The following is a 12,406-nucleotide window of genomic DNA, read 5'->3' as shown; positions in this document are numbered from 1 at the left end:
TAGTATAATTAACAGGAAATGTCCTAGACAAGAACATATGACCAAGTAAGCTGTTCAGTAAAGAAATATGTTTTATTTTAAATATATTTTTCTGAAATAAATTATAGCTTTCTTATGTACTATATAAGGTACTAGTACATTGTTCTAGATTTTTAAATCTGACTCCATGTGATACTTTTCCTTTAGTGTGCCTTTTAACATCCATATGCAGATTAGATTATCTGGTGACTCAGCATAGAGAAATAGAGTGGTACAACATGCCATATTGTGTAAGAATAGCAGTTAATGAGTAATCGCACACATTTTTATTTTATCTATTTCATTTTATGGGTGTGGAATTATATTTGGCTTAATGTTTTCTAATACATAACTGACATTTTAAAAATTTGAAAAAATGTCCTGCATATTCATTTTATACTAGCCAACAAGTAGTTATTGCTATATTCTGTACATAGTCAGAGGGGGAAATGTGGAACAGAGTTTTAGTCTCAGCTTGTTTGAAGCTTTATGATGCCTTATGAAAAATATAAAACTACTTTATTGCAGTTTTTAAATCAAATGCATGAGCATAAGTATTAACTAACAACTTTTCTAACATCAGTATGCTAAGTATTTCTCTCATTTCTTAATCCGCAAAACAACTTATTTAAGGTATCTTTATAATAAATAGCTTTAACTTAAATATTGGACACTCACTGAAAGTCATAAGAACTTTGTTGTGGTGTTTTTTGTAAAGGAAAATGAATTTATTTGCAGCTGACTAAATGGAGGCAGGGATGGCTAATGACCTCCCATGCTACCTTTAGCTATTTTATACTTTATAGAAAGCCATGTTACAAAAAGTACCACAAGTGTAAATTTAGCTGTGATATAGGTTAGCTACACCTTCTCTGTGTTGGAGAAGGAACGGAAGGATGGGAGGAGAGACAAAGGTCAAGGGCCCTGACCCAGCTTGCCTCCATTGTTTTCATTTTCTCATTCTCTGCTACAGACACAGATTTTTATTTGTGTCTGGGCTCAGGAGAAAATGAGGTATTAAAAGATTCCCCCCCCCCCTTTTTTTTTTTTTTTTTGAAAGAAAAAGGTCTCAGGTTTTATGGAATGTAGGCTCTTTACTCACTTTCCATTCTGGATCTAGCAGTAAGAATTCAGTATTGCCTTGTAGTTTTATTACTGGCCATGCTACTCCTAAAGAATTTCTAAAAAAGGAAAATAAAAAGACAATAAAACATAAGTTGGATAGAGTTAAATAAAATCTTTAACTTACAGTGTTGATAGAAAATTACTTAATTTTTACTAGGAAGTGACTAGTCTGTTTTGGTCATTCATAAAATTGCCTGTATATATTACTTTTATTAAAATGATCATTAACGCCATTGTGAATTTACTTACTTAGAAGTTTGCTATGTGGCATACTGAGTATTTTGATGCTGCTGTTGTTTATTCCTGTATGTGATTGAAAACGAAATATTTCCATTTCTTTACCTGACTTCATTTCTTTATCACATCTTAAAATTCTTATGAATCCTAGAGCTTTTCTTTCCTTGTGTAATGTAGTTTATTGCTCATTCTTTTTTTTTTAAACTAAAATATCTTCAAAAGAGGTTGTATTTATTTGTAAATTAACTACACTTGATTGGAGGTAGATTATCAAAGCCACTCCCAACTAAAGTTATATTTAACAATTAACATCTTCGCTCTTTATCAGTTGTATTTAATTTTCTAAGAACTGAAAAGTCCTGACCCAGTCTTTTTTCTTTAACAAGTACTGATGTCACTTTTTAGTGAGGCTATATTCCTCCCGCCAAGTTAATGACTACTGCTGGCAACACTGTAGGGGAGAGGATTTGAAGGGAAGAAAGTAGAATTTTTTACTAAGGAGATTTTCTGGAGGAATTATACCTTATGGAACTAAAACAGTTGTATTTAAGACAATAGCTTAAATTTACTTTTTAGTTGACACCAGAGCTCTAAATTTACACATATAAGGTGCCTTAGGTAAAATCTTCTTTTAATGTCAACATTATAAGATAAACGAGCAAAAAAATGTATATTGAAATAATATTTGTAGTGGTGGATAAGGAATTTTAAGCCTTTAAGATTTCCTACTCCTTAACATTCTCCAGCATACATTTCTTTCAAAATATATGCAATTTAAGAAGATATTATTTCCATATTCTTTTTTAGTAATTTGATTACAAATATAAATTAAAAAAAAAACCTCAGTGTTATGCATGTTACATCTCATCTTTACTCTTTGACATGTGATTATTCTTTTTTAACGAAGTCATTAGAGGACAACAGTGAAACCATCAAATATTCTATGATGGAGGAGCCAAACATCAATAAGGTACCTAATGTCATTCAACTGAAATTAAAAATTGCATTCTTTACCAGAACAAAAAGAGATTTCTATTTTAGTTTTGGACTGGTCTTGACTTCCAATGGAATGAGACTTACCCCTCAACTTACTGTTTAATCTTAGCAAGTGTTGCAGTCATAAAAATTGGGCCTCTTGTTAATTCAAAGAATGCAGTTTTAAAGGGAGTTGAATGTTTTCTGTGGTGGCTACAGATCTTTCTGAATATATACCTTTGAGGTTTTTAGGACACGTAACTACATCAAGAAGTGTGAAGATCAATAGCATTGTTCTGTGTTTGTAAGCATTACTTTTGAAAGTCAAACTGACCTTTTATTTGAAAACTTACCTCAGATAGCAATTACTGTTGCATAATATTCGTTATATCCTAAAGAATAGCATATAGTACATGCCTTGTACATAGTAAATACCTAAGTTCTTGATAGTTAAAGCAAAGCAGATAATAATTTGAATAATGTAATTAATTTGTAGATTTTTCTGTGACCACACATTCAGCTATGACTCTTATGTTGATTTTTATTCATCCATCCTATTATTGTATTTGACTCAGAAATTTTAAGACAATCTCACATCAGTAATTTCAGGGGGAAATTCTTACTGTTTCCTAAAGGAATTTGTGAAATAGACTAATTCTATGCAATTAATAAAAGACTGATTTGATATCAAGTATATACTATATCTAAAACTGGTAAAATAAATGTGTATATGCGAATGATTTTTGTTTTGAGAAAATACAATTAAAAATTTTAGCTGACGATTTTCTTGTTTAGATAATACTAAATAATGCCTCTGTATTATTGGGAATTCATTTTCATACATTTTAATTTTGATACTTTAGATAAGCTGTTTGTTTTTTTTTTTCTTGACATATTTCCAAAGTCTTGTTCATGCTGAATGAAAATACAGTCATTGTTTGGTTACCATAATAGCTATTTCAGCCAGTATTTTCAAGCCAGATTCTGCTATACATTTTAGAAAACATCTTTATGAAAGAAATGAAAATGGCCAAAATGTTTGAAAAAGCATTCTGTATCCTAGTTGACAGGAGGATACAAATTAAAGCTACCGTGAGATTTCATCTTACTCCAGTCAAAATGGCCATTATCAAGAGTATAAAGCATAACAAGTGCTGACAAGGATGTGGGCAGAGAGGAGCCTTACACATGGCTGGTAGAACTAGAAATCATTATTTTAAGCAAAATAAGCCAGACTCAGACAAATACCATGTTTCTTTATGTGAGCCTGTATGTAGGACAGAGAGAGAGAGGGATAGGTCATGAAACAAGAAGAGGATGTTAATGTGACTGAGTAAACCCCTATTCACACTAGAAAGATGACAGACTAGAGAAACAGCTCCACTCAAGTCTGCCTTGGTGAAACTATGAATTTATTAGGGTTATTTGCTTGAGGATTTGTGACTCAAAAGCAGATACATCACTTTCAAGTGCACTTCACATGGGTAATACAATACCAGCCACACTGGAGCTCCCGGCCCAATTTACAATCCTAACAGACAAACTTCTTTGGCCTAGAAATTCTTTACTGCTTTTAAAAACTTGAAGAGTACCTTCTTGTAAGTTTCTTGAGCCTTGTAAATTTCATGAGCTTCCTAAGTCTCCTAAGCTTTGTTAGTTTCTTGAAAGCCTTAAGAGTCTCCTTTTGTATAGGATGGAATGCTTCAATTTGAGGAAGTAGCTACACAACAAAGGATAGTGGGAGTGAGTATGTGTGACATTCAAAGGAAAGAAAGGAGCAGAAGGGGTGGAGAGAAGGAAGGTAGTAGGAGGAGATGAATTAGGGCAAAGTATAAATGTATGAAAATGTTATAATGGAGCTTTTATGCTGCCTTTAAAAACTAAAAACAAAATTATTTTGGGAACTTAAATAACAGCACATATTTAAAGTATGTAGCTTGTTCAATTTAACCATCACCACCATCAAGATGATGGTTATACACATCAACCCTCACATTTTAATCCTTCCCCCTTCCCTCCTCATCTCTGTCCTTTTCGTCCCCAGGTAGCTACAAATGTGTAAATGTGTAAAAACAATACAGCCCATTAGCACAGTTTATCCCATTCTAACGTGTTAACACTTGCTGTCCTAGTTTAGTCTTCCACAATTCTTACTTCAGCCTTAATAGCTTCTTACCCGTTTTTCTGATAGCCATTCCTACATCCTCTCATGTTTCAGCTGCTAACAGATTTTCCAGAATCCTTTGGTGGCCTCTACACATTCATGTGGCAACTGAATTTTTATTGTAGTGTTTACGGCCTTTCTGTAAACTGAACCAGCCTGTTTCATACATCTTAAATCTGACTTGTATATTCATTCTCACATAAAATGTTCCTGAAGCCTCTTGGGGTGCTAAGCTCCATTTCTTTGCTCATCCCTATGGGATTTGATTGTGTATTTGACATGGTGTTCATAACCTTTGTATTTAAAATACCACTTCAGTTGAATCTCAGGCTGTTGTTGAACGTTGTTTTAGATGAGAGATCAAGAATGTATTACCATATCAAGAAAGCTTTTCTGAAAATCATTTGTGTCTGCTTTCTTTTCATGGTAAAGTTGGGGAGAGCTTTCCACATGAAACCAGCATGTTCCTTCTGGTTGTTAACAGCAAACCCTCTGTTCCGTGAAAATGTCATGTTTCTTCTAATACCTTTGTTTCTTTCACCCAGTAGGGGTCTCTTGGTGTAGTTTGTTGATAACCCCAACCACTGGAGAGCCTCTTGTACTTTAGATACCAGATAGATAATTGGATAAATTGAGTTTTCATTTTAAAAAGTACAGAAATGGGACAGAACTAATACTTGCCTTAGACTAGAAGTAGACCCTCAACCCAGAATGTTTATCAAACACTGAAATTCTTTAATGTTTGTAAGTAAGTTAAGTTTTAGATAGACCATATCTGACATTAATGCTTCCGGGGATTATAAATTTTGTTAGAATCAGAATATGTAAGCTTGGTTATTGCAGTTAAACAGTCATTCGGGAGGCAGCCTTTAAAGTAGTTCTTTTTAATCAGTGAGCTAGCATTGGTGATATTTTTATCTAAATTTTGTGGAAAATAAATTTGTTATATGCTAATTTCAAAATAAGGATTTTTATGTTGCATAATGAGATCTGAAACATTTCTTAGTAACCTATTTTTAGAAGACTCAAGGTAAGGATGATATAAGATAAAATAAAGTAATATATCAAGCTATGTTTCTTTTAATTACCTAGCTTTCCAACTAACTTATTTTGATTAATGCTGATATTCTAAGTATTCGCTTCTGAATTCAAAAGTGCCGTACATATGTACATGGCTAAGCAGGATGTCAAATATTTGCCACTAATGTGAACTCACCTGAATCTTATTCAGCTACTAAAATGAATTACTGACTTGAGTGAGTTACCATCCCGTTCCAGGACTCCAGCTTCTCCTTATTAAAAGGAAGTCAGTAAATTACAACTGCTAAAATCACAGCTGTTGTTAGTCTAAAGAACTAAGAATGCCCTTTGGACTTCATAATGGGTGGCTTAGAGGAGGAAACAAAATACCAATAATATCTATTAGTGAACCTTTGTGGTCTGTAAAACTGGACTTAACCACCTGACTTTCTCTGTGATACTATGGCTATTACTAAGTAATTATACTACTTAAAATCTTGGAAAATCTTAACTTCAATAATAAAATGTCCTGATCCTTTAAAGTTAGTTCAGTATCTTGAGGAGATAAACAGCTCAAGAAGCTATGTTTTATCCACTGTCTTTTTATAGCTGAAAACACACTTGAAAAGTTCTCCTTGCTGTCTCTTGACATGGACTCTGCTACCTGCTTTCTGATCACTTTCCCCTGGGAGAGCAGCCTCACCAGGCCACAGGGGAAGAAGATGCGCTCAGTCGTGATGGCACTTGATGTGCTGCTGTTGGCTGTGGGGCCGGAGGGGGTGGTGATGTGGGGGGGGGGGTCTCCTTATTTGAGGAGTAGGGGAGAGGGCATACAAGGCAAGGAAGAAGGAGGGAGGGCCTACAATTGGCATGTAAAGGGAATTAATTTCTCTTGTCAAATTCTTTTCTAGGATAATTAACAATAGTGCCTTTGGTATTGATGTATTTTAAAACTTTCTTAAGATAATTTATAAAAGAACTAGATAATTAATTTGTATATATTTGTCTTATTAATAAAATAGCAATTTTATATTATACTTTCTTCTATTTAGATAGAGGCAGATTTGGGATATCCTGGAGGTAAAGCAAGAATTATTCATAAAGAATCTGATATTATTACTGCCTTTGCTGTTAATAAAGTAAGTACATAGATAGTTGTCTTTTTTTTTTAAAGAAGTTTTTATTTTTAAAAGTTTTATTTATTTATTCTGTATACAATGTTCTTTGTGCATGGACACCTGCACACCAGAAGAGGACAGCAAATCTCATTATAGATGGTTGTGAGTCACCATATGGTTGCTGGGGAATTGAACTCATGATCTCTGGAAGAGGACCCATTGCTCCTAATCTCTGAGCCATCTGTCAAGCCTGATAGTTGTCTTTTCTATGACTTAACTATTCCTTTTTGGATAACATTTTACCAATTCATTCAGTAACAGTACTCTACTTCCAAATGTACTTCCCACTCATGAAGACTTCTTTTATAAAATTGTTATATAGCTTATTGATGTGGTTTTGTTGTACAATTGGGAACTTAAACTAAAATATTTTATTGCTATACAGATATTTGAATATCAAACAGTAACTTTAAAATATACACAAGATAATATGTTACCTGATCCAAAAGGGCTTTCTAGAGCCTTGTATGAGCTTGTTGGATATAATTCTATTCGCTAGGACTAAACTCATGTATTAGAAGTCCTCTTTCTGTAGCTTATTCCTGCAAAAATTACCAATTTGTGTGTTTTCTTGGTGGTCTTTAGTCTTCTGCTTAACGTCCTCCTTAGAGATATTTGTAATCTGTTGCAGAAGTGGTAGTCTTGTGTATACAAGTCCAAAGGGAATTTTGTCTGAATCATGTCCCACTTGAATTTCCCCAAATTGTTATACAAAATAGTTTATAGTGTCTTATTGTTACTTTTTCTTTTAATTTAAAATGGTAGGATTTTATTTTTTTCAGGTGTACATAAAGGATACTTATAGATAGTACCTGAGTACATATTTATTTTTAATTTTACAATATTGTCCAGCAAGACGATTCCTGGAACCCCTTGCCTGCGTGAGACTCCTGCTTCAGTGTCTGAGCAGCTGGACTACCAGCTATGAATAAGTGTTCTGTGTCTTGTAACACCCAGAAATCCTTTTACTAGTAGATTGTTCATCTTCATATCCTACACCTGTCATCGTGATTTTATTTAATCGATTCTTTAACCATTTTGTCCTTTCATCTCACCTCCTTCATAAACATTCTTAAATGTGGACTTTTAGACCAGGTAAAACTGCAGTTACCCATTTAAGCAGTACTCAAATTGTAAAATCTGTCTAACTCTGTATGTCATGTGTGTTTTACTTCCTCTCTAGTGCCTAACTCCCCCTTAAAAAAGTATGAATACCTAAAACTGTTATCCACATGCATAAAGATCTGCTGTTCATTAGTATAGGTATGGTTTCATAGTAATTTCTCTACATTTGATACTATAATTTACATTCTTTTAAAATTTATAGCTGACAAATAATCTCTTTGGTTTTACATTTCATTTTTTAAAAAATACCATTTAGATTTAAATTTTCCCCATTTGTTTCTTTGGGTGTTACCTGAGAAGTGTGAATGGTCTGAGATTTTATTTTTTTAATTAAATTTTTATTTTATTATATTAATTATAGTTTATTCAGTTTGTATCCCAGCTGTAGTCCCCTCTCTCCTCCCCTCCCAATTCAACCCTCATCTCCTTGTATGCCCCTTTCCAAGTCCACAGATAGGGGAGGTCCTCTTCCCCTTCCATCTGACCCTAGCGTATCAGGTCTCTAGCGTATCAGTTTCTCATCAGAACTGGTTGTATTGTCCTTCTCTATGGCATGGCAAGGCTACTCCCCCATCCAAGGAAAGGGGTCAGAGAGCCAGCCACTGAGTTCATGTCAGAGACAGTCCCTGTTCCCCTTACTAGAGTACCCACTTGGATACTGAGCTGCCGTGGATGACATCTGAGCAGGGGTTTTAGGTTGTCTCCATGAATGGTCCTTGGTTGGAGTATCAGTCTCAGAAAACACCCTTGTGCCCAGATATTTTGATTTTTGTTGCTGTCCTTGTGGAGCTCCTGTCCTCTCAAGATCTTACTATCTCCCCCTTCTTTCCTAAGATTCCCTGCACTCTGCCCAAAGTTTGTTTATGAGTCTCATTATCTGTTTTTATACAATGCTGGGTAGAGTCTTTCAGAGGCCCTCTGTGGTAGGCTCCTGTCCTGTTTCTGTTTTCTAAAAATTGAATTATTAAAAATGAGTTTAAAATATTAATTGGTAAGAATCCTTTTGTGCGTGTTATTAGAGATTTTCCTCAGAAGTCTCCCATATATTCTTTTAATGTAAAAGGTAACGTGATTTATTTTTCAGGCAAATAGAAATTGTATTGCAATTGCCTCCAGCCATGATGTACAAGAACTGGATGTATCTGGAATTCTGGCCACACAGGTCTATACTTGGGTGGATGATGATGCAGAAACAGAAATCAAAGGGTATTGTCATGCTTTGTTTTTAATTCAGCCATACAATATAAGTGACTGTATCCACTGAACTGTAACTTAGAAAAGATTCCTTAAATGTAAGTGCTCTCTTGATGCAGCACATAGGGATCAAAAGCAATACTCTTAATTGTAGATCGAGTAGACAGTGCTTTGCTAAAGGAGTAGATAAGGGATGACAGTAGCTTCTTCAAGGGGAAATTAGAGTTAAGAAAGAGTAAGAAATTGGAAACTTTTCCAATATTTAAGTTATAAGTTAAAGCCGAGGAAAACTAACTTTAAAAGGAAATGCAAATTGTTTAAACTTTCATATATAAAAAAAGAAAAAAACTGTTGATCCATTTTCATTCTAGTTAATATTGCTTTGTAGATCAGAAGACTTCTTGGTTATACATGCTCGTGATGATTTAACAGCTATCCAGGGCTCAACTCCATATACGCACAGCATCCCTGGCACTCCAATCAACATGCCATGGCTTGGAAGCACACAGACAGGCAGAGGAGCATCTGTGGTATGTAAATTTAAAAGATCCTCAGATTATGTTTAGCTGCCCTATCTTTTCTCCTTTAGGTTAATACATAAAAGGGTGATTTGAAACTTTTTAAAAAAATTTTTTTCTCTATTATTTATTACGATCTATTCACTCTGTCTCTTGGCTGTAGCCCCCTCCCTCATCTCCTTTCAGTCTGGTCCTCCTTCCTTCTTTCTCCCACCATGTCCTTCCCCTAATACACTGATAGGGGAGGTCCTCCTCCCCTACTGTCTGACCCTAGACTATCAGGTCTCATTATCTTTCTTGTCTGGATCATCTTTCTTGGGGCCTATTAAGGCCACCTCACCAGGGGGAGATGATCAAAGAGTTGGCCACTGAGTCCATGTCAGAGACAGTCCTGTTCCCCGTACTAGGGAACCCACATGGAGACTGAGCTGCCCATGCTGTACATCTGAGCAGGGGGTCTTATTTTTATAGCTTTATTCATAATAGCCAGAATCTGGAAACAACCTAGATGTCTTTCAACTGAAGAATGGATACAGAAATTGTGGTACATTTACACAATGGAATACTACTCAGCAGTTACAAAGAAGGAAACCATGAAATTTGCAGGCAAATGGATGGAATTAGAAAAGATCATCCTGAGTGACATAACTCAGAAGCAGAAAGACATACATGGTATATACTCACTTATAAGTAGATATTAGACATATAATATAGGATAAACATACTAAAATTTATAGAAGCTAACCAAGGTGGACACTAGGGCAGAGGTTTAATCCTCATTCAGAAGGGCAAACAGGATAGGAGCAGAAGACAGGGAACAGGACAGAAGCCTTCCACAGAGAACCTCTGAAAGACTGCTCATCAGGGTATCAAAGCAGATGCTGAGACTCATAGCCAAAGTTTGGGCAGAATGCAGGGAATCTTATGGAGGACTGGGGAGATAGACCTGGAGGGGACAGAAGCTCCACAAGGAGACCAAAGAGCCAAAAAAAAAAAAAAAAAAAAAAAAACGGAGAGGCTGATGGATTTGAAGCTTCTTATTTATTTGTATAAATTTTAGTTAAGTCTTACATATGAGAATTGTTTATTCTTATAGTTAAAAGTAATGTTTTCATTTGAAAAGGTTACAAAAACATTTCATATATTTTGGTTCAGTATGGTGGCACACACCTTCTAATCCCAGATCTCTGTGAAGCCAAGCCTGGTCTGTACATCAAGTTCTTGGACAGCCAGAGCCACAGAGAGAGACCCTGTCCCAAGAGTAATAAAATATATTTTGCTTAAAAATGAAGACTACATTTTAATTAGTGATTATCTGAAACTTAACTGTCTATATCAAGCTATGGGTCATATGTAAACTATACACTGTGAAATTAATATAGTGAGAATAAGATTTAAGTTGTTTGTTTTTCTTTTTCCAAGGTTGAAATTTAAAGCCAGGGCCTCATGTATGTCAACCAAGAAGGAGCTGTATTCTTGAGTTCTAGCTCCAGCACTAACCTTTTCTCTGTGTGGGAAAAAAAGAATCCCAATGTTTTGTAGTACATGAAAAGTATATAAAGTTAAGTTCTAATGTCTGTTGGTAAGGTTTTATAGTAACTCAGCTGTGATCTTTATATATGTGTGTTTGTGTGTGTTTGTGTGTATGTGTGTATGGATGCGTTCACACTATAGTATCAGAACATAGTTCTCAACAGACACTATGCTGTGTTCACAAAGTCCAAAATGTTTATTGAGCTCTTTTTTTTGGGGGGGGGGTTGTTTATTTTTTTTTACTACTTACAATTTTTTGTATCCCAGGTGTAGTCCCCTCCCTCATCCCCTTGCAATCCACCCTCCTTCCCTCATCTCCTCCCATGCTCTCCCCAAGTCCACTGATAGGTAAGGTCCTCCTCCGCTTGCCTCTGACCCTAGCCTATCAGGTCTCATGACGACTGGCTGCATTGTTCTCCTCTGTGGCCTGGTAAGGTTGCTCCCCACTTGGGGGGATGGGGAAGGGTGGGCAAAGAGCCCACCACTGAGTTCATGACAGAGACAGCCCCTGTTTCCCTTACTAGGAAACGCACTTGGATACGGAGCTGCCATGGGCTACATCTGAGCAGGGGTTCTAGGTTATAGCCATAATGGTCTTTGGTTGGAGTATCAGTCTCACAAAAGACTCCTGTGCCCAGATACTTTGGTTTTGTTGCTCTCCTTGTGGAGCTCCTGTCCTCTCCAGTTCCCACTATCTTCCCCTTCTTTCATAGGATTCCCTGCACTCTGCCCAAAGCTTGGCTATGAGTGTCAGCCTCTGCTTTGATACCCTGCAGGGTAGAGTCTTTCAGGGGCCCTCTGTGGTAGGCTCCTGTCCTGTTTCCTGTTTTCTCCTTCTTCCAATGTCCATCCTGTTTGTCTTTCTGAGTGAGGATTGATCATCTTACCCGAGGTCCTCCTTCTTGCTTAGCTTCTTTAGGTGTATAGATCTTAGGATGTTTTCCTATATTATATTTCTAATATCTACTTATAAGTGAGTATATACCACGTGTGTCTTTATGCTTCTGGGATGCCTCACTCTGGATGATTGTTTCTAGGTCCCACCATTTGCCTGCAGATTTCATGATTTCCTCGTTTTTAATTGCTGAGTAGTATTCCATTGTGTAAAAGTACCCACAATTTCTGTATCCATTCCTCAACTGAGGGACATGTGGGTTGTTTCCAGGTTCTGGCTATTATGAATAAAGCTGCTACAAACATTGTTGAGCAAATGTCCTGGTTGTGTACTTGAGCATCGTTTGGATATATGCCTAGGAGTGGTAAAGCTGGATCTTGAGGAAACACAGGATTGATTTCCAAAGTGGTTGTACAAGTTTACA

The 12,406-nt window shown here is 35.9% G+C and overlaps 1 protein-coding gene across 4 annotated transcripts in view; it reads left to right on the top strand.

Moving 5' to 3' along the window:
• Dmxl1 (Dmx like 1) overlaps nucleotides 1–12,406 on the top strand; it is a 137,585-nt gene that overhangs the window by 105,193 nt on the left and 19,986 nt on the right. For 2 of the 4 annotated variants that reach the window (XM_060377290.1, XM_060377288.1), the window contains 4 exons: nucleotides 2,288–2,350; nucleotides 6,592–6,678; nucleotides 8,927–9,048; nucleotides 9,425–9,566. In XM_060377290.1, the coding sequence (XP_060233273.1) occupies nucleotides 2,288–2,350; nucleotides 6,592–6,678; nucleotides 8,927–9,048; nucleotides 9,425–9,566 (414 nt within the window). The remainder of the gene's footprint in view (nucleotides 1–2,287; nucleotides 2,351–6,591; nucleotides 6,679–8,926; nucleotides 9,049–9,424; nucleotides 9,567–12,406) is intronic. The other 2 variants (XM_060377291.1, XM_060377289.1) reach the window with 1 other exon arrangement.

The sequence above is a fragment of the Meriones unguiculatus genome, chromosome 2, assembly GCF_030254825.1.
Source record: "Meriones unguiculatus strain TT.TT164.6M chromosome 2, Bangor_MerUng_6.1, whole genome shotgun sequence".
Lineage (NCBI taxonomy): Eukaryota > Metazoa > Chordata > Mammalia > Rodentia > Muridae > Meriones > Meriones unguiculatus.
The sequence above is the reverse complement of the archived record's forward strand: the minus strand, read 5'-3'. Positions and strand labels throughout refer to the sequence as shown.